The sequence below is a fragment of the Meleagris gallopavo genome, chromosome 14, assembly GCF_905368555.1.
Source record: "Meleagris gallopavo chromosome 14, MGAL_WU_HG_1.1, whole genome shotgun sequence".
Lineage (NCBI taxonomy): Eukaryota > Metazoa > Chordata > Aves > Galliformes > Phasianidae > Meleagris > Meleagris gallopavo.
Genome location: NC_139417.1, coordinates 19,329,410 through 19,357,283, shown reverse-complemented (window position 1 = coordinate 19,357,283; position 27,874 = coordinate 19,329,410). Strand labels below are relative to the sequence as shown.

Sequence of the window (27,874 nt, the reverse complement as noted above, 5' to 3'; positions counted from 1 at the left end):
CCATTCAGGAATCACAGATACACAACTTCTAAAATAAATATCTTACAGTGTATCTTTGAATATAGTGATAGACGTGGTAAACTTCGGCCAATTGCTGGAAGTGATGAAACTTCTGCAACATTTCAGTCTTCTGTTCTTCATTCTCTGTGGGAGGGAATGGCATTAGTGTAAACCCCCAAGGTAAACCTTTGGGAATCAGTGGGAAGAAAGCAACGTATTATGATACTCCCAAAAGGAGCACACACCAGTCCAAGTGTCTCCCATCTACCTATGCAAAACACAAGTTATACAGACTTGCTATTTTTGGGAGCAAGTTTCTACTCCAAACAAAAAGCATGCTTAAGTAAGTGGCAATGGCTTTACCACAGCTAGAGGCTACAGGTTAGGTAAAGGGAGAAAAGAGCAGCCGTGCGTCACTGGAAAGCTTATTCACACCTTCAGAATTTACAAATGAAATGAGTTTTGAAACGTTTCACAGATATTAAATACACTACTAAAAAAATTGGAACAATTCACATCTCCACACAACACCTGAGAGGCAACACATCAGCACTCTCGGACGCACTAATAAAAAGGCACTGGCAGCACTGAGCAAAACGCAGTCCTATCAACCTTCGTATTCTTTACCAAGTTTGTTCTTCTAAGCACTAGCTCTGCCTCTCTCCCAGAGAAATACACTCAGAAGACAAGATGATGCTCATGAACAAGCAGTTTTGTATTTGCTGGCAGAAGCAATTTGTAAGGCACCTCCCCTACCTACAATCAAGTACTGGGCAGATGTTATGCTCCAGAACCACCTTTCAGTTACCAGTACTTGCACCCTCCAATCACTTCTCTAGCTGCAGCACGTTGAGGGAAGCTACACGAGGGTACAGGCTCCCAGGAGGCACTGTTTTGATTCCAGCCAGATTTCAAAACAAGGCCTACACATGCCGATGTTGTTGTTTTGCTCATCTGGTTTACATAAGTGCATGGGAAAACCAGGAGACTACAAAAATAGCACAAGCAAAAACTACGCACAGTATAAAAGAAAAAAAACAGTGAAGGAGCTGCAGCAGTGCTATCACAATTCAGCAATTGTCTGTCTACATGCACAAGGAGGTAAAACTAAAAGCCTTTCAGTTACTTACCTTGGGCGATATCTAAACACTGCATGGAAAGCATCCAATAATAATAGGCTGCGTCGTTAAATCGGCTTTCAACCACAGCATTGTGTGTTAGCTGCTCCAGCACTCTCACAGCTTCTCTCTGCCTGCCAGCCTTGTGGAATGCTACAAAGACAAAACAAAGAGGATTTTACAGTGTGATTATATCAATTAGTTGAAATTAATGTTTTTAAATTAAGAGCAGTCTATTCAGCCAATATCAAATCATCTATTCAGGGCAGGATGAAGGGGATTATACACTGGTATTTTCCTCCTTGAAAGCAGCAACACTAATGGAACATGAGATGCAGCTGTAGGTGTTTTGTCCCTTTTGCACTGTCTTGGGGGCTCTTAAGCTGCTATATTTTGTACACCCCAGGTGTTTTTGTTGTTTTCTTTTAGTATAGAAAAGAATAAAAGCACAACAATCATTAGATCTGCATATAAGCAATTGCAATCTCTTAACACTGCAGATTACACCTGCATCTAAAACTACACAAAGTTAAGATTAGTTCTAGTCAGTAACGCCGAATGTTTTAAAAGATTACACTATTCATTATACCCTTCTAGCACTCATTAACAGCTTCTCTCTCAGTGAACCTCAGAAGCCAATATTAAGTTAGATTCAGATTCTCACTTGGTACAAACGCATTTGGCCAAACACTGTCTTCATACAGGGCAATAAAGGAAGAAAATAAAGATAACACAATTGCCTCTTGACTTAAGCCAGCTCTGACAAAACCACATTCTCACATCCCCATGCAGAGATCTGCTCACCCAATTTCATGGAGCTTGTATTAGCCAAGACACAACAGCACGGAGCTTTGTGGAACAAGCTGGGAACAACACACATTCACAGATCTGCATGTGCAAACCACTCAGCTGCTCAAAGGCTCAGTGCTGAGACATGCAGCCCAGTTCTGCATGGAGACAGCCCACGGCTGGCATCTCGCTAGCTTGGCCTTGTAAGCAAATGCAGTTACACTCTTAGATCCCAGCTGGCTCTGGAAACAGCAGATGCAAAAGTCACAAGGAGCTGCACCTGAGTAAAGCAACTACTGAAAACATGCTGGCTCCATATGGAGCTTGCTTCAACCTCTCCTTATCCCTGGCACAGCTTAGGAGTGAAGCCTGTCCACATGGTAGAAGCTTGACAGTTCTCTTTAGGTAATTTTATAAGCCTAACGACATCCATGAAAACTCTTAAAGATGAAAATGTTACTTATACAAAGTGAATGTTACCTAGATATAAGGAAAATTTATTATTTCCACTCCAGTTTGTGAGGTACTGGAATAAAAGTATTAACAAAACACAGTTCAGCTTTTAAGCCAAAGCCACGCTCAATTATGTAATGACATTGAAAACCTGGAACTATATTTGGATGCCACCATTTCTAATAGGTCCGTCACACTTTGCAGTTAAAAAAGGAGGCCTCCAGCCACTTCATTTTTAAGATAGGTGTGAAGATACTGATTGTACTTGTTTTTGAAACCACAGATAAGAAATTCTCCAGGGCAAAGACAGCATATTCTGCATAGGAAAAGTACAGAGGACATTTTAAGTGCTCCATCAGAAAGTCTTACCTTTTTGGGCTTCTTCAAATCTATCATTCTCTGCTAGCCACTGAGCATAAGGGACATAGACCTCATCTTTGAATTCAGGATGCTTTTCACTCAAAGCAAATGCCTGAAGCACATAAAGTCAGTTTTAGAATACTGCATGGTTTAAACAATTAAAGGGTTTAGATTTCATACAATCAATCCTCCAGCTCTAAGTAAATTCACTATAAAAATACACAGAATAAAGATTGTAATCCATCTTTTCTCCAGTATAAAACTAACATATTTTAAAACAAAACAAAAAAAACAATCAACAACAAAAGGAAAGCTATGCGTGGTAAGTGTGGGTTACAGACTAGTGAAACTTGAACATGTGCACACTGAGGGAATGTGGCAGAGCTCACAGCAGAAGACAAAAATATTTCCATTTTTACTGAATATGTATTCTGAGGAGATTGGAGCAACTCTATGAATGCAGTTTAGATTTGCTTCCTGCACTCACTCACTGGTCAATAAAGGACCAAGCCTACAGTTCTCCAAAGCACCCGTACAATTTAGGGGGGGAAATTGGACTGTCAGTTCTAGAAGCACTTTGAAAATCCTTCCTTAAGAAGCTACACCTATCAAAACTCAATTTGAAGAAATAAGAGCAGAATTAACAGCGACCCCAATTTTGAGGTATGTGATAGTGATGGGCTTCTGTTTCCATGGAAATCCCATAAGTCTGCAAAACTTCACCCGACAGTAAATCCAGTTCATAAAGTGGTGTCCACAGTAACACAGCAGATATTCGCCAGGTCTAAATTACAGCTATGAGATGCTCACTCACACACACCCAAGTCAGAAAAATACTCCAGTGCAGAACTTCCCTCAACACAATTACTATTCGTTCCTTCTAATGGGTGAGAAGCATTCTGTGCATTCATTGCACTGGAAATGGGCAACTACCCACAGGTAGGCAGAACAGGGTGCTGGGAAGCAAGGCCAGGGAACATTCAGCCACAGCACTTGAAAAAAAGAAAAAGCCAACCAAGCAAAACAAACAAACAAAACCAAACCACCCATCAAACTCTCAGAAAACAAGCAAACAATAAGCGTTAATTCTGCACTCTGAATCACAGTCCCCGGAAACCTGCCTCCGCCTCGCCTCTCCCTTCACTGCAGCGGACAAAGCAGTGCCCATTGCCCTCTCCTGCAGTCAGAGACAACAGCAGCAGCTTTAAATACAGGAACCAGAAGGCGTGCTTACTTCTTCCCAGCGGTGCGTCTCCACGTGGAGAGAGACCAACGCTTTCAGGTCACCAACCTTCATGTAGGTTTCTGCTGCATAGCCGGGGTTGTTGAGCTTCTTAAAATAGAAGGCACATTTTGACAGAGGCTCACGCTCAGCTTTATCCAGTTTCCGAGCAATTTCTATTAACCTAGATGCAGTAACAAAAGCCGTGTCTCAGGTTCAGCCTTACCACTTTACCTTTTGCTGAGCACTGTAACGCCCTCACTTTCCATCAGGGATTTTTTAATGCCATAGCAGTAGTACCACGCAACACGCTGCTGAAACAGCTGCCAGCAAACATTCAACATTAATTTTTTCTTTTACAAACTCAAAAGCTGTTTCTACAATCCCTACTCATGGGTGCAATTCCATACTGCAGCAAACCATTTCAGTGGAAGCAGTAGATCCCACATGACTAAGTCGCACAGGACAAGCTTCCCTAACCCTGACCTAAAAAAAGAGCCATCATAAACATTACTCCACTTGCCACCCAGGAAAAACAAGGCAAGGGAATGCTGAGTCACCTGCCCAAGCTTTTACTTCAACTCAGCAGAAGACCCAAAGCAGGAACTGCTGTAAATCAAGGAGAACTTGACCAGGACCAGTGCAGTCCAAGAATTTACTTCCTGGAATCCTGCACTCCAGTTGTCTTCCCCACCCGCTAGTTTGTTATCTCTTGCAGTTTAAAACAACAGAAATAGGCTACCACACACAAGCACGGCTGTGATGATTGCTGTGAAAACCTTAAGGCATGCATATTTCAGAAGATAGTCTCATAATACAGATTAACCCATTCATATTTCACTGTTGTAATGTCTCCACACCCTAAACGTATGCAACTTTAAAAACATTTTAAATTGTAGGTGTGCTTCAAATACAGCTTATACTCTATTTGATATAAACAAAGGTACATATCAAACAGGTTTTGTCTACTTGAAAAGTTATGCAGAATTCAATTACACTGAATTGCAAGATTCTATTATATTGAGATGAAGCTGTAACCCACATGTCAACCCAGCCGTGGTCCCCACTGATTTCTATGGCCTTCATGTGCTCGCCTGCAGAAAGGTACATCTCCACAGCTGCTTTTGGCTCATTAATATTCTTGGCCCAATCTGCTTGTTTTTTTATAAGCATCTTTGTGTCTTTGGGGTCTCCGGATCGGAGAAAATCCTGAAATAGCACAATACAAAAACGTTTGCATTATTTCCTGGTCACAAACATCTTTACATTTCAAATTCTAAAATACGCAAGGGTTTTTCTGATGAGTATCATTCTGCTTCCTAAGGAAAGACATGGTGAACAGTGCGACAGAAACCAGTGCCGCCTTCGGCAGCTGATCATCGGGCCAGCGTTGGGTAGGTAACTATGGCAGATTCCCATCTACATAGTTAACTAAAATAGAAGTGGGAGGTTCTGGAAAGGCCAGGTGGTGGATGGCACAGATGGCTCCGAGCTAATCAGCAGCTTTCCAGCAAATCAGGCAGGGAGGCATCTGTCTGGTGGTCCTGTTTAAGTAGGTACAATCATGACTTCTGCAAGCCATCCAGGTACACACCTTCCTAAAACAAAACAGCGCTGCTCTGAAAACTGGTAAAGTAACAATTCCAAGTGTCTTTTGCAAGTCAAGAAGGTGCTGTTTGTTTTGTTCTCAAAGACGACCCAACTCTGTGCGTAGATAAGAATAGTGGCTCCACTGTATCACATAGGCATCAGCACACCCACCCAGTTACAAATTAATAAAGGACAAAATCCCATTTTCTTCAAGTACCCTTGATAATTATATCACACTACATCAAACAAGTTACTTTATAAGGAGTAATGACAGATGCTCAGAAGAGTGACTCTGAGTTTGGAATTCTGCACAGCGATGCAGACCATGGTTCTGGATGCTGTGAAGATGACCATTTTGGAAGTGCTGTTAATAGTTCAGCTTCTCCCCACATGTCATGCAGCAGGAAAAAAAATGCACTTCAAAATTGGAAGATCAACTAAGGGCAGATTTGGGTACCATCCTTTAAAACAGCTTTTTTACCAACTGAAAAATCAGAACAGCGGCAGAATGGAAAGGTGAGAAAAAAAATATCTTATCCTCAATGTTTCTATTAGATCCTGATTGAGATTTAAGAAAATAAATTTTTAAAAATATCTCAAAAACCACACTAACAGCACAGTTCCACTACCATTATTCACCACTTTCCCAGATGCAGCCAGTCAGCAGGTACAGAATTACAACCAATTGTCAGTTCTTAAATGATCTCCATGCAGGATTTATTTCTAGCAGTAGCTCCTGCAGCACAGCTGGGATTCAGGTGAATAACTACACAGGTGGATGATCATCTTTGAATACGAAAAGCTGAAAGCCAGAGAACCAAGCCAAACAATTTGTGACAATTCGTTTTCCAGCTTTCCAGTCCTAAAACTAAGTTCAACATCAGAAGTTCATCTTCGTGGAGTATAAAGAGGTTTCCTGTGAGTTTCTGGTGCTGTGATAATGAGCCTATGACCAACCTATGCACCAAAAGGCCTCCTGACCTCTGCCTTCAGTCTGGGCTCTCTAGGCAGAGCTGATCAAGGTCAACCTCAGACACAGCAAATCAGATTCTGAAGGGGTTCCTTTGCTTAATTTTGGCAGCATCGACTCCCACTCCACACACATCTATCTTTCCTTGGAAAAAATTCCTGGCAAGCATGGGAGGTTCCCATGTTCTTCCATGTACCGTGCAGTCCCTGCACAAGAAGCTTCCCTCACATGGTAATTAACATCTTCAATTTCCTCTGCACAGTTACTCTCAAGGACAGGAGGTACAAGTCTTTTGCTGTCTACTGAAGATAGACACGACTACTGCCAAGAATTAAAAGATTCTTATGAAGATTTGTGGAAGAAATTTCATCCATGAATTACTCTATGTTTAAGAGCAGCCAAAACACTGAAGCTAACAAGGACTCCTTAGCTAAAAATAGTGAGTCAGTCTTATATTAGCAAAATTTACATATCAAATTCTTGGAAGAAGAAGATCTCTGCAGCACTATTCACGGGATCTATGCTAGAACAGTTTATACACATGTCATGGTAAAGTTCTTGTCCTGTATTGGTGTGCAATCAATGAATATACAGATGATAGTTGTACAATTGTACAATCAATGAATATACAGATGATATAGTACACCCAGGAGTTTGGCTGATGTAATTATTATACTGGAGTAGGAAAAGAAAGCCACTCACCCCATCCTGGGCTTGCGTGATAGACCTCAATGGAGCGGATCTCCAGCAGAGATCCTTCCCCACTGGCAGTCAGCTTTCAATGGGTCTAGGAGAGGTGCAGCCAGGCTCCACCCCTTCCTGCAGCACAGCAGAATTGCCTTCACCTGTGCTCCCGTGGCTGACTCACTGCTCGCCCCAGGTGATCAATCAGAGCTTCAGGCTGTGATTCAGCAGCCCCATACAATTGGCCAGAGTAAGGCTCTGACAAGTGACAAACAGCACTGAGCACTTATGCAGCCTCAGGAGTCCTCACAAGAAAATGCTGTAGAAGACCTGAAAGCTAAATGACACTTTCTTATCACCATATAAAAGCACTACATATTAAAACAGTATTCAATTTACTTCTTTGTGAGAACAGAAAAATGCAAAGACAGACTGAATCTTCAGAAGCAAATTCTCTAATATACCAGGTTAATATACTAGGTGCTGTGGAAAATACATTAATACAGAACTCCAACATTTGTTTAAATTCAAATTATGAAAGGAAAATACTTTTGTTACAATACAGAAGTGAATTAAACACCTGGTGCATTCACTTCCACTTCAGAAGACAAAAAAGGGACTCTTCTGTAAGACGATGGGAAAGAAACTGTCATGGAAACAAAAAATTTAGCTTTTTAAAAAGAAAAATGACTACGGATGGCACTGTATTCACAATCAAAAAGTCATCCCTCGTCGTGTCTAAGGAAAATCCACTGAAGAGCCACGAGCTACACAAAACACAGCCTGCTACCTCAGCAATGGACTCTGAAGAAAACTGCTACCAATGCACACAGACACGAAAGGTCGGTGTTTTGCCCACAAATGAGCCAAATGAACTTCCCACAATTAAGCTGGAATTCCAAACCAGCTTTTCATCCTGTCTTTTTATAGGATCATGCTTTCAAAACACTTGCAGGTACAACAGCAGCATTTCTGCATGTAATATTCAGTTGCAAACTATTACCTTGGCATAGTCAAACATGCGTAAATCGGAGTACATGTCCAGAGCCAGGCTTTCATGCCCACTCTTTTTGTACAGTTTTGCTGCCTCGTGGAACTTTCCTTGGTAGGCATAAACATCTGCTAGGAACAACTCATTGAGGTTCTCTCCGTGCTTCTTCCGCTCCTGGGGAGAAAAAAAGATTAAAAAGAAAGAGGGGAGAACACATTCTAGATGAGCAGTGAGAAACGGCCAGTAGAGCTGAATCTCAAGCTCAGATTTTAGCTGTTACTAAAACCCGCAGCAGGATATGGTAATGATGTTTCTCCCACATTTCTAGTGAATTTATAATTAAAGGATTAAATCTTCTAATTAAAATTAGGAAGGGCAAAATCAAATGTCACAATACAAACCAAACTGATGAAAAATCATTGCTCTCGATTTCATATAGAAAAATGAACACACGCTACCATTATGCTGTGTTATTAAAAAAAAAAAAAAAGGCTCCTGATAGGTATTTTCTCTTACAGAAACTCACTAGCATACAATTTGGTGAAATTAACAGTATGTGCGGGTGGGGAGAAAAACAAACACGAAAATAACTGCTAGCAACAAACGCATTCACAAAGTACGTTAACGTGCCTCTGAATCAGAATTAGTGCCACCACCAGCATCTCCACCCGCAGGAGCTCGAGGTTTGAGGAGCAGCCAGCACAGCACTGCAGAGCAGGGTCACACGAAACCCTGGGCGTGGATCAGACAGGAGCAATGCTACGTATACACATGTGCTTGTCCGACCCTCTCGTAGGAATGCATTACTGTCCTGCTTTGTAAGAAGGTATTATTCTTAGAAGACTATTCTATGTGAAAATAAATAGCTATGAACTAAATTTGAAGAAAACTGCACTTAAGAGGCAAAAGCATTCCACAGCTATGCAAACTCAGTTCTCTGCTGCTAAAGGAGACTCAGCCAGCGCAGCTTCTGGTCACACCTAACGACTGGGCTGCTGCTGAAAGGTTCCCTTTAAAAACTTTGTTCAAATAATTATCAGAGCAATTGCTACACCATTTTTTAATGAGTTCACAGAACCTTGTCAGGTATGGAGGCCTGGCAGCGAGGTTTCCTACTGTCATCCCTTAGAAAGAAATATGTCATTACAAAGAGAAAACCAGAACTGCCACTTAGTTACACCCTTAGAAGCTTTAAAGGGAATCCAATATCTGACAAGCAAGAGTAGGCACTGATGAAACTCTCTATTCAGAAAAAGTATTTTCAAGTCTACAAGGAGAATCTTAATTAAACAGACTATAACATGATAGTTCCGCCATATTCTCAACGGATGCAGATCTGGAGAAGCATGTGTAGAAAAGGAACTTTATTGCCAATGAGAGAATGCTCTCATAAATTTATCTACCCCAAAAACAGAAGAAAAGAAAAAAAAAAGGTAGCCAGGGGCATTCCTAACACAGAACTTTGTCCCATGTTCGACCCCAGGGAAGTTCAGTGCAGTCAGCAGAGGGCTGGCATTCTGACAGAACCAGGACAGCTCTGCAAAATGTAAGGTGAGGAATGGATTCCTTCAGAGAAGGTGTAAATCTAATTCCCAACAGAAAGAGGAATTCTCTTTATACCACCCCGACGTAGATCTTGAACCATCATGAAGTGGTCTTTGCAAAAGGACAAGAAGTGATGGCACGTCCTTTGATGTGCTCATGACAGATCGCTATTGTCTGGTGAAATTCTATCAAGAAGTGTGAGAAGAGTGAGAAGTCCCGATTAGAGCAGAGCACAGAAGTAAGGGATCCTAAATTCTATTTCCATTTGTCACAGACTTGTCATGAGATCTTGAGCTTGTCATTTTATTTCTCTGGGCCTGTTTCTGGCTCTGCAAGGAGGAGATAATAGTAATTACCTACCTCCAGGGGGTAAGGAAGCGCTTAATTAACTCACGTTTATGAAGTATTCCATACTAAACTCCATTAGCATAGTAGCATTCTACCAATTATTAATTGAATATTGAATGCTTTTCTAGTTTTCTTGAAAGTTTTTAAGTTCTCCCACCACGCAGTGCCCCACATCTGCACATTCTGCAGTGAGTTGCAGCCGTGTGACCAGAGCCCAGGCTCCCTGCTCACTGGGGCTCCTCACTCCAAACACACCCAGCAGTCAGAAGCACTCAGAACAGAGAGTACTTCTTTCAGCACGGTGTATCTTCTCACACTACCCCCAGTATTCTCTTACCTCAATGCTGCTGATCAACTCTAAATATCTAAGGTCTCGTATTCTGGTAAATGCCTATGAAAAGAAAAAGAAGAAAAGGAATTAACTAACTTGGAAAGCCAGGGAATCAACAGAACGTGGTAACACATACATGAAGCTGTCTTCACACAAGTAGAACAGAGAGAAATCTGCTGTTTCTTGTGTTGGTGCAGTCCCTAACCTGATGGGCTCTTATTGCAACCGGGGCCCCTCAGGCGTTACAATAAAGACAAGGGTCCGACCCAAGCAGCTGATCACCAAAACCAACCAGCAGTGCTGGGCACCAGCAGGTAGGTACACACGTCAGTCCTCCAAGAAAAGCAAAATGCCTCTACCAGTACTAACAGTGCTATTCTGGCTATTTACAGCTTTTCTAATCAATGTGAGGCATCACATGTGCACAAATCTAAAGAAATGTTGCAAGGCGTAGCACATAACTGAGCGGACTGCTGAAGCAGACTGCGTGTGATTCTAGTTTTTATACCATTCTGGAAATTCAGTCTAGAAGCAGCCCAGGGAGAAGAAAGCAAATCAAAAGATGATACTGTGAGACGGTGTAATGTCTTTTGCAAACGGAGATAAATGTGCAGCCCAAAGTCCCAAGCGGCAGAGTCACGTGCGAGTTACAGCAGCTTAGCACTTATTCCTGTCAGGCATCAAAAAATAGAAATTTAACTCCTCAAACCACGTGGTTTAGACTCCTAACCAAATTTGTGCTTAAGAGGGCATAGAATATTCTGCTTACACCAGATCGGACTAGAAACTGTGAGAGCCTTTAATGTCAAGAAGCTGCTTTTGTTCGTATTAATCCGCTCTAATTCTAAGAGGGCACTGCTTTAAAATTCCAAGGAGGCACTGAAAACTTCTTTTTAAGAACATCTATTTGCATAAAATGATCTACAAAACTGAAATTATTGCCAGTTTCCTTGCCTCCACTTTGGAAAAAAGAAAAATAAGGCATGTACGTGCTAAAAAAATTTACGTTATTAAAAGATGCCTATCATTACAGGCCATTCCCTGCCCATTTTTAGAATGTTTTGTCTTTCATACAGTATTTATGACGTTGAACTCAGTTTGCCCTCTCTTATTTGAGAAAAGATGCTGAAAGAAAATGGGGAAGTATTTTCAGCCAGAGAAAAATGTGTCTTCAGTATATGCCCACCTATGGATTGCTCTTAAAAACAAGGGGCTCCAGGTAGAAGGTGATGAAAAAGACAACGTGTCGTCATTGATGACTTCAAAGAAAGCTAATATATAGGTAACAATCAGTATGAAATCTAAAATTCAAGCTAAGGTTATCTTCAACACTTAGTGGGGAGAAAAACAAAGAATATGGACTTACAGCACCAGGGAAGGGGAGGGGAAAATTCAGCTCAGAAATTCTTAGCTGCCACCTGGTGGTGAGCAGCACCCCTCAACAACCCCACTTCCCTCAAATTCCCAACTCATTCTTCAGCAGATGAAAAAAACCTTTTCCTCACATTAAACATCCTGATTTAGAACACGGCATTTACCTAGAAACATAAATTGGATTTCTGTTTTAAAATGTCATCTCAAGACCTTGTTGTGTGCATCACTGACTGAGATTTTCATACACACCTAAGAGAGTAACTCAGAGACCCCGCTCACTACCCCAGCAATTAGTAACTGCTTCACCTTTTTAGCCGTTTCAAACTCCAGCCCCTCCAGGGCTTCCATGGCCAGTTCTCTCCAGTCAGCATCAGTTACTCCCAAACACGCGATCTGATACGCTTCCTTAAACATCTTCCGTTCCAGATATTGATACATGGGTGCAGACTGAGGATTTCCATCAGAAAATGTGTGTTAGAAAGCATAATACTTAGTGCAATTCTCTGGATACAGCGAGAAAAAATGACATTCCAATTGCAATTGGTACAAACTGCTCAGAGAACAAACATGTTTTTGTACAACACACACAACAACATTCTGGGCAATTACCATTGCATCTTCAGACCAGTTTGGTTGTTTATATTCTAAACACACCCATCTTGAAATCTTCAGCTCCTAGCATATTAGAAAGCAGTTAATGAATGCTTCTGATTCCTCAGAGTGCTGAACATGCTAGATATAATATAGGATGAGTTGCTTTTTTTAAAAAAACAACATAATCAATCTGTGCAGTCAGAGTCAAGGCGGGGGTAGTTTGTTCTCACAGGCTGCAGCAGTCCAGGATGAAGCATCCCTGGAAATACTCCAACACAACAGCAGAGGTGCCATGAGCAAGCGGCAAACTCGTGACAGAGGTGTTCTAACAAGAGTGACACTCTGAAGCCCAAAGACACTGCCCAGTCTTACTGACCTGCTCTAACAAGGAAGCCAGGAGGGAAACTGATGGCTGCAGGCTGACACAGACAGAACAGGGTTCAGGGACGGGCAGCTACAGTTCGAACCCTTTCAATGAGCAGAGAGCATTGCTGCTTGCTTAACTCTGGGTTTGCAGGCACAGAAAGTACCCACATTGACCGCTGCTACCTTTACCAACTTATCTGAAAGTTGTGTATTTTTGGTACTCTCTCCCACCAAAAGTATAGTTTTGAATAACCTGCCCTGAAACACTGCACAACGATGTCGAGGCATATTAGTGCCTTGCAGCATGCTAAAGACAGACTAAAACAGCACACTGGGCTTGGGAGATCCGGCAGCTACCAACCATGCCAGACAGTGCAGATCACAGTGAAGGGATCGGCGCAGTTCTGAGGAGCAGATGTGGGTCTAACAGAGGTATCATCCGTTAATTTAACAAAAGCACACAGTCCTTTGCCTTCATCAATTCTGAATTTCAAATCCTGCCACGTTTTTGTGCAGAAACAAGTCAAAAGCTGTTTTGGTTTTTTTTTTTCTTTTTCTTGTTTGTTTGTCTCTTGGACTGCTTTATACTGTTCTGTTGTTTCCTGTAGCACAGCATTCTGTGGATGGCAATTTTCTATCTCTGAATTTCGGATATAAAAACTACACAGAAAAACTGTACAGTCAAACTAAAAGGCACAGCTTAAGTATTGCCTAAACACACCCAGACAGAGCAGGGCTTGGCGTACACATAGGAACATGAAATGAGATCCTGAAGAACGGTACACAGAGAGCCTGCAGTACAAATACAGGAAGAGGTAACACTCACATGTAAATGCAAAAGCTGAGATGAAGAGAAATGCATTTGCAATTAGAAAAAGTAGAAACAACCAACAACAGCAAAAAGGAAGTGAGATTCATTAATGCCAAACAAAAATGAAATAGACTGTGTATTATACCTTAAATAGTGACAAAGAAGGTTAAGAATGGTGATTGTTTTGGTAGTAGAATACTGGAAAATTTCAGAAGAGCTTCTTCACATCTTAAGCATTCATGCTTAAGAAACATAAAGCAACACTTTATGAGATTAAAGGATTACCTGCGGAACTTCAACAGCTGACATAGAAAAAACATGAAGACAGAAGATCTTGGAGCCGTTATATCCCACAACAAAGCCTTGAAGTTTTTGCTGATGGACAGGGAAATTACCAGCTTTGATATTGAGGTAACCCCCTCCAGAAAAGCAAAGCATATCCTCACACTGAGTATTCCAAGCCACACTATTAGCATTGGGTTCCTGATGAGCAAAATAATGGATGATTACAACAGATACAACCACATACTCTCTCCTAAGAAATATGCATCCTTCAGTTTGCACATTTGACCTACTGTAGCCAGGGAATACATGGCAAAGAAAGGAGTTCAGGCTTTATGCTAATATCTGTGCTAAAGCCAAAATGCTCAATAACATTAATAATGCAAAGAGAAGCAGGACAGAGCTCTGAATTAACCCGAAGTGGTCACAAGTTCAGGTGCCCTTTATACAGCTGTTGCCTAGAAATAGTTTTGATGGAAAAACAGATCAATCCTACAAAACGTGACAAATGGTTTAAATATGTTGGATGAATTTCTCTGTGTCAACATTTTGGTGAGATCTGCACTCTCGATTTCCTCCTGTCCGTGCCATTGTGTGTCTGTCCCTGGACCAGAGACAGAGAGAAGCTCGGTCTTACCTGGAACAACAGCTCTTTGGTATGAATATCATACACTAGGCAGGTGTCGTTTTCATCAACCACTGCCAGCTTGTTCCGAGATGCGCTCATATCCAGACAGCGCACAGCTGTGGATTGTTTCAGCAGGACGATGGCAAAGACATTATCAACGAATATCTTCAGAATCTAGACATATTCGAAACCAAAGTCAGTCCAAGTTCTCATTCCTCCAGCTAGAAATTGCAGTGTGCATAAATGCATAAATGCTAAGGCAGCATAAAGCATGCAATGATTGATCTTCTTTCAGAGAAATGGTGCATTAAAATTAGAAAAATGTTCTGAGGTATCTTGAAAATCAAGACCTGTTTCCACAACGTACTCTAGCTTACAAGCCCATACAAACACAACATACAGTACGTCTTGAATTTTGTAATGCTCCTCTCAAACAACTACGTTAGTATACAACTACAAGAATAAATATCTCATACATGAAGGACCTCAAATTCCTTTCCAGTCCCATTCTCAGAATCAATACTTATGGGCTCCACTTTGCTGTTTTCAGTGTACACACACACACACAACCACCCCTCCCAAAGACAAACCTTCCATCACTAAGACTTCCATTTTTGTCAGCAATATATGGTCTTCAAAGTCCAACTGGTTTGTGTGAATTTTGTAACCAGAGAGTGAGAAATACAGATGTGATTCATTTTTAAACGCAAAATGAGATTCTGTCCAATAAAACTTCAGGTTGTGAAGGAATATGCTGCTCCTAAGGTCTCCCCCAGAGAACGAAATAGTGTTTATTTGCAGCAGAAAGACACGTGCCAGACATTTTGAATTACCTGCCCATTCTTTAGACCAACCAAGAGGCCTTCCCTCCCCGGAGGTCCTCCAATTACTTTGATGTAACGGATAAGAGATTCCATCAGCCACTCTCGTTCTTTAACACCACTAAATGAGAGGCACTGCAATCTTTTCTCCTAGATACAATAACATACAAAATACTGTATGGATGGAAAGAAAAAACCTTTGTGCCTCCGGTGTTTTATATTTATATCTATATTAGCATGTGTGCCTGTTATACACGTGAGTGTCAGAATGTCAATTTAACAGGATGAATTCTTTAAGGCTTTTCAGTACTATGACAAAACAAACAAACAAAAAGCAAAATTGAAAAACCAACAAACCATCTTTCTCAACAGCTCACCCACCCAAACATTTCCCTTGGTGCTTCAGTGCTCCAGAGACTTTCAGTAGCACAGAGCCACCTGTGGCATACAGCAGCTATTTCTTAGTGCAACAGCACTGCGTTACAACAGCACTACGTGGTGCTGCCCAGCAGTATAATCCTCTGCAGATGTTCCCCAAGGTATCAACTTTTTGTACCAGCTATTTGGAAAGCTATCTTCAAACCCGAATGTACCCATTCCAAGGCACATACCTGGCATAAAATAATGTGTTCTGAGCATACAACCAGCAAGTTGCATTCAAATTTCTTTACTATCTTTTCCTTCACACGATAATACATGTCTGAGGAATCATCCGAATACAGCTCATAAATCAGGATTTTCTCTGGCATTTGGATGGCTAATCTGTTCTTGTAGATGGCGATTTTCTTCACCAGCTCTCTGCCTTTTATTCTAACTAGAGAGAAAAATAAAACATGTAGGCTGACAGGAAAATAACAGATCAAAAAAAGTCAGAGAAACACAGCGCTCAGTTGGAACTGAATCTTTCCAAAGCGCCTAAATTTAAGAGCAGATTGCAGCTAGGATACGTTTGTTTTTTTCTGCAACTATGTAATCTTCTACCTGTGTCACAATTTATCAACCTCCACTGTTTTTGCAACAGCACATTCCAGAACAGCACCCTGATCCCCTGCCATAAAGAGCCATTCCATACAAAGAAAGAAAAAAATCAGTACAGTCCATGGAGGCTGCAAGAAGAAAATAGTTGCTAGATGTGATGCACAATTTTTTCTTTTTTTAATCTTGGTTGAAGAGATTAAAACCTTATCTTAAAAGCCTCTCCCCCTCCCAGTGTCCTTTCAAATCCCCCTATCTTTCATTAAGCTTGTCAGCGCTGATCCCACAGAATCCAAGTTTGCGTTCTCACCCTGCAAACAGGATCTTCAATCCTCCCATTAAGTGGCAACAATCTGCCCGGTACACGAAGCATATATTCCAAGCCTTCTGACGGACACTCATTTAAAACAAACAACCCACAAAGAAGCCCACAGCAGAATGGCAGTAAAGGTTGGACCTGAAAGCAGGAAGGTACCTTTTTGTTCCGTGATGAGGTGCTGGACAATCACGTCAGTCATGCTGTCTCTGTAAGCATAGCGATCTTTATAAAGGCCATGAACAGTGCTGAAAATCAACTGATAAAAGGATATCGTTCCGTCCTGGCAGCCCACTGCCTGAACACAGGGAGGAAATTATTTCAGTGAACAGCTGCCCGTAGGTAAGACTTGGTAAAACACGTAGTATTCATAGCAATTATGTTCCACTTCCTGCATGCTACACAGATTGAAAGCAATTACATTACGTGTACTGAAACAGCTGCAAAAGTGCTCTTCAACTTTGTACTGCAAAATGAGGACTGATGCCATCATAGCTTGTATGTATGCTGTGGATTGCTTCGGTTTTGTTTGTTTTCTTGTGGTGCTTTCCAGTGCCTCCACCTCCCACACACACCCTTTTTTGTTTTTTGGGGTTTTTTTTTCCTTTTTTTTTTTTTTTTTAATTTTTAAAATCTGCTCTGTATTTCTTAACATTTGTGTATCAGCACAAAGTGCAGCATTTATGGTCATAGTTGTTGCCCTGTTGGTATTTTCCACAAAGTATAATTGTAGAAGCTCAAACAGAAACAGAACTCAAAACTTTCTTCCTATCATGGAACTCAATATCATCAGTCTAGATGTCATTTTTTTTTGCTGTGTGTTGTCTTTTTTCTTTTTTTTAAAATTCCCTTCTCCTTTTTAAATCAAAACGCAGGAAATTCCTTACCATCTGAAAGCAGGCATTACACTCATTTACCACCACCTTGCAGCCTTAAGTTTTAATTTTAGAGGCAGCTTTAGAGCTCACTAAATGCTGCTTAGGCTCTGCTGTCTCAGTAGGATATACAGATTAGGCAAATGAGTTTGAGATGTATGGTCTTAGCTTTTATGGCAAACTGCCTGTGAAAGTGCCAGTAAAATGTACCTACTCACCACATAGTTGGAGTCTGGCTTAGCTTTGCAAGTCCACACCCAGCTGCTTTGCTCTCCTATGGCTCCAAGACGGACACCATCCTTTGTGAAGAGGGAAACTTGTTTATCCGAGCCTCCCAGTAAAATGTACTCTCCCTTAGTAAAATAGCTAACACAGCAAGGGTCAAAATTGAGCGTTCTGTCCTTCCCAATCTACAAGGGAAAAAATAAATATGTCAACTGAAGGATAACTTCGTACTTTTCCAAGGCCACGAGAACAGATGAAAATAAACACAAGGTTCTTCTTGGTGGCACCTGCTGTCACTGAGAACATTCTCAGCCCTCCAGCCAACACAACTTCTCAACACCCTACATCCACCGAGCTTCCAAAAGGCAGCTCTAAATCAATCCCCCCAATTCCAAACCAGCCTGCTCAGGGTGCGAGCGAACAACAACAACAACAAAACAACTCAGCTGGCTGAAAGAAATACAGGGGACTCTAGGAACCAGTCAGCTGTAACACAGAAGTGATCAAAGCTATGGGGGCTTTAATACAAGAACTGGAGGACAGCAGCTGAGTTGTCACAGGGGAAACGAGCCGGAGAAAAATTTGGTTGTAAAATACTGACTCATAAAAAGCACTGGAAAACAGAAAACATTAAATGTGGCTAATAAAGCATGACTATACAAACACTTTGAATACAGGGCACAGAACTGAATTGAAAATACCCTGCCACTCCTGAATGCATTGTCCAAAAACATACCTGTTTGCCACTTAGCTGATAAAAGGAAAGCCTTTGACCCCAGTCTGCCACAGCTAAAGTATCGTTGCGTTCATCTCTGACAACAAAAAAGTTACATGGTCATAGCAATTTATCCATGTTTCTTAGGGCAGAAGAATCAAGCAGTAAGATGGCAGAACATATTTCAAATTACTCATAAAAACCTCCACCAAGGGGAAGCACAGCAGAGACGCCTCGCCATTTCAACTGAAGAAAACAGCTTGAGGACACAAAAGAAAAATCTGTCAACTTTTCAGGAATAACTGCAGAGTTTGACACAGCACTTTGTGCTCACTGCGAAAGCAGTGGGTACAGCGAAGCTGCACCTGTACAGCGGGTGCAGATCCTGATCTTAGGGATCTATAATGGAGTATAGACCCACTGTGACATCAAAGCCAACGCTGCTAAGCAAGACTGGACTGTGACTATCGGAGCATACAGCAGGAAATGAAATGGCTCCTGCAGGACTGGGACAAGCTGAGGAAAGGCTTCAGTATGAAACTGGTTAACTGCAGTGCTCCGACAGGACCTGCTGGAACAAAACTTCGGCCACCTCCTGCACACTCTCTCGTCTAGGAAGAAGGGTGATGGTAATCTGGGCATTCTGATGAAAATAATGCTCCTAATCATAAACTGAACAAAAAGAAAACAGAAAAAAAACCTACTGAAAAACTTCTCAGTAAGCACCTTCCCTCTGCTCAACACACAACAGATGTGGGAAAAAGCAACAGGCTATCACATACCTAAGGAACGTCATAATTAACACATACCAGTGGAATAAATTGAGACAATAAAAATGACACTTAATCCAGAATTTGGTAACTTTTGAATTTTGCACCCTACATAAATTCCCTCTGCCTTCGGTCCTTTTTGTAAATTGCTCTTCTACGTTATACATATGGATATATATGTATGTACATGTATATATGTTATCCATTGTAGTCTCACTCACAAGTCGCAATGCTTAGTCTCTTCTTTCTCATTGTCTTCTATCTTTTCCTCATTATCCTGCCCACTGTCAGGGTTGGGTTTCAATTCTGGCATCTCCTCTAACTGGCTGTGATCTGACTTCTCTAAATGGCCGTTATCTGACTCCTCTTCTTCATCTGCTCTACTCCAAAATTTCTCCCATCGACTGCAATAGCAATTGTTTGTTCACATATACGGCACAGTGAGTGCAAACAGCCCACCCTCCTCTCCCCAGAACCAAGCTGAAATCCAACAACAAAAAAAAGCAAAATCAATGTTTCATGATCTCTAGCTGGAATTTGTTCCCATTTTCTTTCATGTAATGAACAAGTGCCAAAGCCAAGCCCCAGTGCATACCCACAACAAAAGCAACGTACCGTTACCTGCTGTGAACCTGCTCCAGCAGGGATGCAGGTCAGGCCTGTTATCAATAAGCCAAGGACTAAGCAGACAGCGTTGAAAAGGGTGGGATGATTATTTACCTGGATGGATTCCAACAAATGGACCACACTGGAGATGAGGCAGCCCCGGCACGCTCTATTTTAACTTTCTCATCACCATTTTTATTCCGTATGCTGATGACTCCGTTGAACATCCCCAAAGCAAGGTACTGGCCATCGTTTGTCCAACTGATAAAACACACACGTACTGAAGAGAAAACAGCTAAAACCCAGCAGCAGGAAGGCAGAATGGTGCAGCATAATCGAGTAGGGATGGTATATTGAAATACGCTTTTTAAAGGGAGTTCTGGAACAGAGCCAGCAATCCTCAGAGCTGTTTATGAACCTAAATCCACATTTATGGCAACAGCGTGCAACACAGCAAGAACTTTTTATTACATACACAAATTAGAAAAAGGTGGAAACAACAACAACAAAAATTAAAGCTATCATCTGCTTGTGGTTTGTATCATGTGCTAATTAACAAATGCATTTTTGGGAATGAGTGCTGGCAGTAGACCAGGCTTTTCAAAGCCACATCCAGAACACTGACACTGCATGTGGTGGGGACAGGAGAGACCTGCTTTCTCTTCTTGTCTCTACTGCAGTCAATGGGATGACTTCACACAGATTAATGTACTCTTGCTTCAGGTTCTGCAGAGGAGTAATAACACCTTCTGCAAATGCCAACGACACAGAAGATGAGCAGCTCTATGAAAAAAGCAAACTCATCTTTCCTCTAACTTCATTTCACTGCTACTGCACAAGTTGGCTGAACAGATGGAGACAGAAGTTCAGACACTCGCACAAGACCAGAGCACCTCTCTGACACCTTCTGAAGAGTTAAATATATATAATTATTCAATATGTACAATATATGTACTGTTGTAAACAGTACCTAATAGAAACCAAAACCTCTGCTATCTAAAACAAAGAAAGAAAAATAGCTCTCTGAGAAGACAACACAGGAAAGAACAAGTCATCTTTGATAAATATTCATTTTCTACCTGAGTATTTTTAATACTACTCAAATATTTTAATGATGGGAATGGCAGAGTCACATGAAATGTAATGCTTCTGAACAGCAGCTTAGGAGAGCCTCTCTCCTGCTGGGTACTCTGTCTCCACAGACTTGAGCTATTTTGCTTAAACTTTTTTTCCATAAGCCTGCATACTATTTTAAACTGTTTATATTGAAACTAGCTTGAAGAACACTTACCTACAGCAAGTTATCTTACTGTTAGCTTTATGTTTAGAGACTGATTTCTGTTCAGGCGACCACAAGCCTTGATGAAAATGAAGAAAAAGCTGAAGTAAATGACAAGAAAACTTTTACCAGTGTTCAGATTAGAAACCAGCATTGTCAGGAAACTCAGCCCAGACTTCAGAGGGAACAAAGTCTCACTGCTAGGACATTTAAATACATACTACACAAATAGTAAAGAGGAAAAAATAGATATATCTAACACAGAGAAAGGGTCCCAGTGGAAAAATCACAGTAAGAAGATACATTTGTTCTGGGACATCTCACAGCACAGTCCTCATCAACTGATTTTTAGTGATACACATAAGTAACTTTGGGCAACATCTGGTTTCTCCCAGATGAAAAGAGCTGTACAAATCTGTTGTTAGCTTAGCAGTGAAACTTGTACAGAATTTGCAGGCTTAATGGAAAAGTGAGAAAAAGACATACCAAAATCACTGGAAGAGCAGGATGCCAACTGGTGAGTAAGAGGGTTGTATGAAACGCACTGTATAGAGTCATTATGCCTAGAATGAAGTTACAATCACATTTCAATAAATCATCCTTAAACGCCTCTTTCTGACTTTCAGCAAAGTAGCTGAAAGGCTCACCAGATGGCAGAAATAACTTGATCATCTTATATTACATCAAATTAATCTGCAATTACTGTAAACTAAATCAATAATAAATTCTAAAAACCACTGTCACTAAACAGCAGGATTCGCTGCTCCATCAAGATGAGTTCAATATGTGCATAAATGGTGGTTTGTAAAATGTGATTAACGGTTACATCCAAACTCTAAAATAAGTGCCCTTGTGTGTTCTCCTACCCAGTGCACTGGCTTGTGCATACCAACCAGCAACAATGCACAAACATATTCAGAAACAGAATTTGAAGATGTAGCTGAAAAGAGATGACATGAAACAAAGCCAAAAGAAAGATGAAAATATATCGTGTGGAAAAGTACCAAACCTTACCTTCAGCTTGGTCTATGACCTAGGATTATATTGCTTTGATTTATTACACAAGATCAGCTATATTCTGTTTCATTCCATTTAATCTTACAAAATTTCCCCAGTTCTTTCCCAGCCCTTTAAATACATCAGAGATTTATCTAGACTTTTCACCCTCATTTATGCCTTTAATTGCTTTCCTGCCTCATTCAGACACTTCAACTGCTCTCCTCCTCCCTCTCGCATTACTCACTGGCATTTTCTCTAACCTTAGCTAACCTTCTTCCAGCTCTAACATCACTTACTGAGAGCAGAAGTGCATAATGAAGGCTCGCACTGGAGATGCACAGGATTGAAAGCCAGCACTTACGTGTATTTCAGAATTCCTTCTAGCTTTGAAGTCCAAATGATCACACTTTTATCAGCTGAGCCAGATGCAAAACGTTTGCCTAGGAATTAAACACAGTTTAAATCCCACACATAAGAATCCCTTACTCACCCAATATTCAACAAAAGAGAGAGCAAGATGTTCTTGAACTTGACAAGGCTCAAGCCATGAAGAGCCTAACACTGCAAGTGTCCTGGTGTGCCTGTGCTTCCTCAGCTACATGAAACTCAGTGGCTTTTTTCGTGTAAAAAAAGCTCAACAGTACAAACAACAAAGCCAACACTTGCACACAACATTCAAAAATCCCCTTACTAGAACAACCCCATTTTTTCAGTTTGCCCTAAGGAGTGGAAAATATTACACACTTCACAAGCCAGACTAAGAAAGTCCCACAGAAGCGATATTTACCATCTTTAGCATAAGCCACACAGTACACAGTGTCCTTATGTCCCTTCAAAGGTTGAATTAAGGTTCCATCAGAAGTATCATATACCTGCACAAATAACCAGAAAAAAAATATCCAGGATGAGGACTATGACACGAAATTACTGAAGGCCAGGAAGATCCTACATTTTCTTTTCTGTTTACTTTTTTGCAAGCAATACAATTCATGCAGATTAAGGCATTTTAAAGTGTAAAAGGAGTTTTCCTTAGCAAACAATACTAACACTTGGCATGGAAGAAGTCTAGCACTAGAAAATTCCACACACAAATGAAATTTCTAAACAGCTCACTGGGCCTCCATGCTCCAGCTCACACCTCTCCTTCCTTGGATTGGACGTTTACGTATAATAAGCTGCTGGAAAGGACCATCATTAAATACACCACTGCCAGCCCCAGCAGCGTGAAGGTCCGTGTGCTCACAGCTCAGAACAGCCCTCAGCCCCGTGCCCGCAGCCCTGCACTGCGAGGGAGGCGCAGGGCGGCCCTGGGCTGCTGGTGCTGGAGCCGGGCACACACAGGCAGCCCCGGGAGCTGACAGGCTCTACTCGAGGCTCAGCCCAAAGCACGAACATAAATGCGAGTTTCTTTCTCCTCTGCACAGGGTTGGGACTGCCGTGAAGCTTAGCGCAACACGCTCACTGAACTTGCTATCAGTGCAGCAGTCACAGCAGGGAAAGCGAGCTGTCCGTACCAGGAGCCGACTGCCGGCGGCAACGATCAGCTGCGTCCCGTCCGGCTTGAACGCGAGGTCGTAGATGCTGGGGAAGAGACGAGTCGTCGTGGCGGCTGTCGATGTTGCGGCTCGTCCCGTTCCCGGGACCCCCGGCAGCAGAGCCCCGCCCCGAGGGCCGCCCGAGCCCGGCCCCGCGCACGCTGCCGGCCCGGCGCTCCCTGCCGCTCCCCGCCGCCCCCGCCGGCCCCGTGGCGCTCACCAGTGCTCGGCCCGGTCCCGCCAGGTGAGCGCGGCCCGCATGCCGGGCCCGGACCGCGCTCGGCCGCCGGCTCAGTCGCTCCGCCGGTTCCCCGGGCGACGCGCAGGCGCTCGGAGGCCCGCCGGACCGCCGCGACGGCAGGGGGCGCCGCTCGGCTGGGCCGCGAGGGGCATCACGTGACCGCGGCGTCCGGAAGCGCCACTTAACGAGGCCGCCCCGCGCCGGAGCGGTTTCCATGGCGACCGGCGGGCGGGTGACGTCGGAGCGGGGATGGAGCGAGCGCGTCGGCAACGCGCGTCTCCGGGAGGCGGGAGCGGCGCGAGCGGGTGAGGTCACTTGAGTCACACGGCCGGGGTCCCGCAGCTCCGCGCCGTGCCTCGCTGGCGGAGCCGCGCCGCCGGTTCCCGGCGCTGCTGCTGCCTCCCGGCGCGGCGGGAGCTGCGGGAGCCCCGTCCGGTAGCGGCGCGCCGGGCGGTCACGGGAGGCGGCCCCGGCCCCCTCGGCTGCCCTCCGCCGTGCCGCCCGGCGGCCTTCCGACGGGGCGGGCGGGGGAAGCGGCCCCGCTGACGGCTCGCCGTTCTCTACGCCCGCAGCGCCGAAGGAACGACGCTGCGATCCGGACGGGCGCGGGCGGAGCGCTGCCGTCCCGCCGGCACAGCTGGCGGCCCCGCGCCCGGAGCGGGGAGCTCCCGGAGCGATGGGTCCGAGCCGCGGCGCGAGGAAGGCGGCAAGGCGGAGCGGTGCCCGAACGGCGCCGGAGCGGAGGCGGCAGGGAGAACCGTGCGGGACGGCGGAGCGAGGAGCAGCTCCGTAGAAAGTAACGGGGAGAGCGCCCGGAGCGAGAGGCGGAGAGCGGCGCGGGGCCGGCGGGAAATGGAGCGCGCTCACAGCCGGGCGGGATGCGCGGAACCGGCCGCGGCTGGGCGGAACGGCCGCCATCAGCCGCGCGCAGCGCCCGCGGCTCCGGGCTCACGGCGCGCCACGGCGGCGCTGCGGGCGGCGGGGCGGGGCGGGGCTGCGGCAGCGCCGGCTGTGCGAGACCGGAGGAAAACCAGCGGGTGGAAAACGGGGGCAGAGCCGGGGGACCCGGGAGCACGGCGTTCCGAATCCGACCCCGAGATGGATGCCGACGGCTTGCGGCCTGCTGACGACGGGAGCTTCACGGCAGTTAAAATACAGCGAGGTATGGGCGTGTTTTTAAGCGGAATGTCATTCGAACGGGTTATCCTGAGCTACCCGAGAAAAGTACCTGGTTTCAGGACGGGCGCCTTCTGCACCGTGTCGTTTGTGGAGCCCTTTCGGTCTCTTCAGCTGCGCGGTGTATCGAGTGCTGAACGTGCGCTGCCTCTTAGGGAGCGGCACAGCACCGGCACCTTGCTTTGTGAAGAAGGCTTTACTTGTAGCTTCTTTCATGATGCAGTGTGTGGGGACGGGGTGTAATTCTTAGCTGTCATTGAACCTGTTTTCCAGGCTGCGTTGGAGTCGTGATTTCTCTTCAGAATGTTTTTCTCAGAGCTCAAATGCAGAAAAACACATCTGTGTTATGCATTCCTATGTGGAATCTGTGTAATTCCATCACAAATTAAGGAGGAAACGGCCTGTGAGCCGTGACGGCAAACTACGTGGGGTTTTCCATTTTAATACTGAGGTATCATTTCTTTACAGGAGAACCTGTCCCACGGACACAAGTGGATAGGAGGAAAACGAGTCCGTATTTTTCAAGTAAATACAGTAAAGAAGGTAGGATACTCCTTAGGGACGTGATTGCTATTTTGCAGGGGAGAGGAATAAGATGGCTTGGGATGAAGTGATGATGCAGGAAATGCACATGTGGCTGCACGTACAGGCAGCCTTCACTGTGGGGTTACAGTGTGAAGTACACCTGTCCCTGCGGCTTTGTCAAAGGGAATGCACAAATTGCCAATGCTGTGCCCACAGTGCTGAGCCTGCTTCAAAAGTTCTTCATTTAAATTTTTTTTCCTCTAAGTATGTAATTCCATCCTTACTACCCTATGTATTTCCTCATGTTGCCTTTGTGTACAGCTCCCAGCCCGCCTAGGAGGAAGGCCTTCAGAAAATGGACTCCTCCACGTTCCCCTTTTAATTTGGTCCAAGAAACACTTTTCCATGATCCGTGGAAACTTCTCATTGCGACCATATTTCTCAATAAGACTTCAGGTAAATGGAGTAATACAGCTTCATGTTGTGTAACTGTTGGGTGGTGATATAGGATTGAAACGGCTGCCAATTTTTGTGTCATTAATAAAGAATAAATATACACGTTTGTGTTGATGTTGAAAAAAAAAAAAAAAATTTGTTTCTTCTGCCTTGGCAAAAACCATGCATAGTTGAAGTGGAGAGTGATCTCCACAGCTGATGATAGTTTCTTTGACCAGGTAAAATGGCAATTCCTGTGCTCTGGGAGTTCCTCAGGAAGTACCCTTCCCCTGAAATAGCCAGAACTGCAGACTGGAAGGAAATGTCGGAGCTGCTCAGACCTCTCGGCCTCTATGCACTCAGAGCAAAAACTATAATCAAGTTTTCAGGTAAGTTCTTATGGCTGTGTTTGTGGAATGATGTAAATCGCGTTAGCAAGAAAACTACAGCTATTTTCCTACCTGTGCTCTGTGACATCTTTCCCTGGAGAGTCCTGCTGGTTTGTTTTCTGAAGCGTTGGGAGATGTTGGTTTTACACGTGCGAAGTTTCACACGAATGTGCATAAGAACTTATTTAGGTGAGGTGACGGAGCACTGGAACAGGCTGCCCAGGGGGGTTGTGGAGTCTCCTTCTCTGCAGATATTCAAGTCTCACCTGGACGCCTACCTGTGCGACCTGGTGTAGGGAACCTGCTTTGGCAGGGGGTTGGTCTCGATGATCTCTGGAGGTCCCTTCCAACCCCTACAATTCTGTGATTCTGTGAAACTGCTGATCAAATTGTCTTAACTGAGTAACTTGTGGTTTTTGTAGTGGTTTTATTTAAAATGCTGCCACGTGCAGGTCTGGGGCAGCATCGTGTTCTGCTCAGACCTGGGCCTGCATGGTGAGGGCTGTGCGTGTGTTCCAGATGAGTACCTGAACAAGCAGTGGAAGTACCCCATTGAGCTGCACGGAATTGGAAAGTACGGGAATGACTCCTACAGAATCTTCTGCGTTAATGAATGGAAAGAGGTGCGCAGTGCTGCTGTGAGTGGGGCTTAAGGGGCTGTGCAGGCAGTGCGTGCCTGGCCTCGCCTCCTGCCGCTGTCACACATGCACTCACTTGGATTTAAAAATTTTTTTTTTTTTTTTCCAATTAGTTGAATTCTCAGAATGCATTTTTTTGCAAGTCTGCCTTAAGTCAAGGCTGACTGATCTGTCTGCTGTAGCTCACGCATGGCAGGGGTCTGCTGCTCCGACTGTGGCACAGTGGGTTGGACAAGGGGAGTTTGTGAGCTGGAGGGGAAGCAGCTTGGGTGTGTGGTTCGGAGCTGTCAGCTGTGTTAAGATATTCAAGTGAACATTAATTACTTTTGTTGTGTTTTAGGTGCAGCCTCAGGACCACAAGTTGAACATCTACCACACGTGGCTCTGGGAAAACCATGAGAAGCTGAGCGTGGACTGAGTGCAGCCTCCACGTGTGCCAGCAGTGGGCTGCGCAGCATCAGTGCTGTGCTGAACATCACGTTCTTAGTTTATATGTTGTGTGACATCAGCTCAAATAACACTGTAATCAAATGTCCAAGTGCTTTAAAGGTTTTTAATAAACATATCTAACTTTTTGTAGCATCTGCTCTTGTAAAACTCTCCCCTTAAACCGAATGTGCTCCGCTGCCGTTCCGCCAGCACAAGCCTCACCGCCAGGGGGCGCTCTCCCGCTCAGCGGGCCTGGCGGAAGCCGCGTGCCGCCCGGCCCTGAGCTTCCTGGCGGAAATGGCGCCGGGCAGATCCTGTCAGCTTCGTAGTGAGCGCGCAGAGCGAGAAGCGGAGGCAGCACCGATCCGTTCTCCCGAGACGCCCTCCAGAACGCGTCCCACTTTGCTGCGGCTCAGGGCTCTGTGTGACCCCACGAGGGGCGGCCGCTCGCTCCCGGCGCTCGCTCCGT

The 27,874-nt window shown here is 44.0% G+C and overlaps 2 protein-coding genes across 4 annotated transcripts in view; one reads left to right on the top strand and one right to left on the bottom strand.

Moving 5' to 3' along the window:
* Positions 1 to 23,943, bottom strand: part of IFT122 (intraflagellar transport 122) — a 30,396-nt gene extending 6,453 nt beyond the window's left edge. The window contains exons 1-23 of one of the 2 annotated variants that reach the window (XM_085236030.1): positions 23,793 to 23,943; positions 23,552 to 23,618; positions 22,825 to 22,909; positions 22,399 to 22,477; positions 21,525 to 21,601; positions 21,051 to 21,117; positions 19,874 to 20,020; positions 19,375 to 19,557; positions 18,405 to 18,480; positions 17,662 to 17,853; positions 16,728 to 16,866; positions 15,889 to 16,091; positions 15,290 to 15,427; positions 14,466 to 14,630; positions 13,832 to 14,029; positions 12,082 to 12,222; positions 10,408 to 10,461; positions 8,190 to 8,351; positions 4,985 to 5,151; positions 3,955 to 4,126; positions 2,730 to 2,832; positions 1,131 to 1,271; positions 47 to 144 (exon numbers count right to left, since the gene is read on the bottom strand). In XM_085236030.1, coding sequence (XP_085092156.1) covers positions 47 to 144; positions 1,131 to 1,271; positions 2,730 to 2,832; positions 3,955 to 4,126; positions 4,985 to 5,151; positions 8,190 to 8,351; positions 10,408 to 10,461; positions 12,082 to 12,222; positions 13,832 to 14,029; positions 14,466 to 14,630; positions 15,290 to 15,427; positions 15,889 to 16,091; positions 16,728 to 16,866; positions 17,662 to 17,853; positions 18,405 to 18,480; positions 19,375 to 19,557; positions 19,874 to 20,020; positions 21,051 to 21,117; positions 21,525 to 21,601; positions 22,399 to 22,477; positions 22,825 to 22,909; positions 23,552 to 23,618; positions 23,793 to 23,833 — 2,895 coding nt within the window. In that variant the 5' untranslated portion in view covers positions 23,834 to 23,943. The remainder of the gene's footprint in view (positions 1 to 46; positions 145 to 1,130; positions 1,272 to 2,729; positions 2,833 to 3,954; positions 4,127 to 4,984; positions 5,152 to 8,189; positions 8,352 to 10,407; positions 10,462 to 12,081; positions 12,223 to 13,831; positions 14,030 to 14,465; positions 14,631 to 15,289; positions 15,428 to 15,888; positions 16,092 to 16,727; positions 16,867 to 17,661; positions 17,854 to 18,404; positions 18,481 to 19,374; positions 19,558 to 19,873; positions 20,021 to 21,050; positions 21,118 to 21,524; positions 21,602 to 22,398; positions 22,478 to 22,824; positions 22,910 to 23,551; positions 23,619 to 23,792) is intronic. The other variant, XM_085236029.1, reaches the window with a different exon arrangement.
* A 14-nt stretch (positions 23,944 to 23,957) lies between these two features.
* Positions 23,958 to 27,551, top strand: MBD4 (methyl-CpG binding domain 4, DNA glycosylase). Of its 2 annotated transcripts, none has more exons than XM_085236034.1 (7): positions 23,958 to 24,118; positions 24,386 to 24,975; positions 25,458 to 25,532; positions 25,836 to 25,970; positions 26,189 to 26,338; positions 26,858 to 26,961; positions 27,317 to 27,551. In XM_085236034.1, exons 1-7 carry the CDS (start codon positions 24,063 to 24,065, stop codon positions 27,392 to 27,394), a joined length of 1,188 nt encoding a protein of 395 aa, XP_085092160.1. In that variant the 5' UTR covers positions 23,958 to 24,062; the 3' UTR covers positions 27,395 to 27,551. The 2 variants fall into 2 exon arrangements, with proteins under 2 accessions (XP_085092160.1, XP_085092159.1); XM_085236033.1 differs by having other exon boundaries at positions 26,858 to 26,976.
* The last annotated feature ends 323 nt before the right edge of the window (positions 27,552 to 27,874 follow it).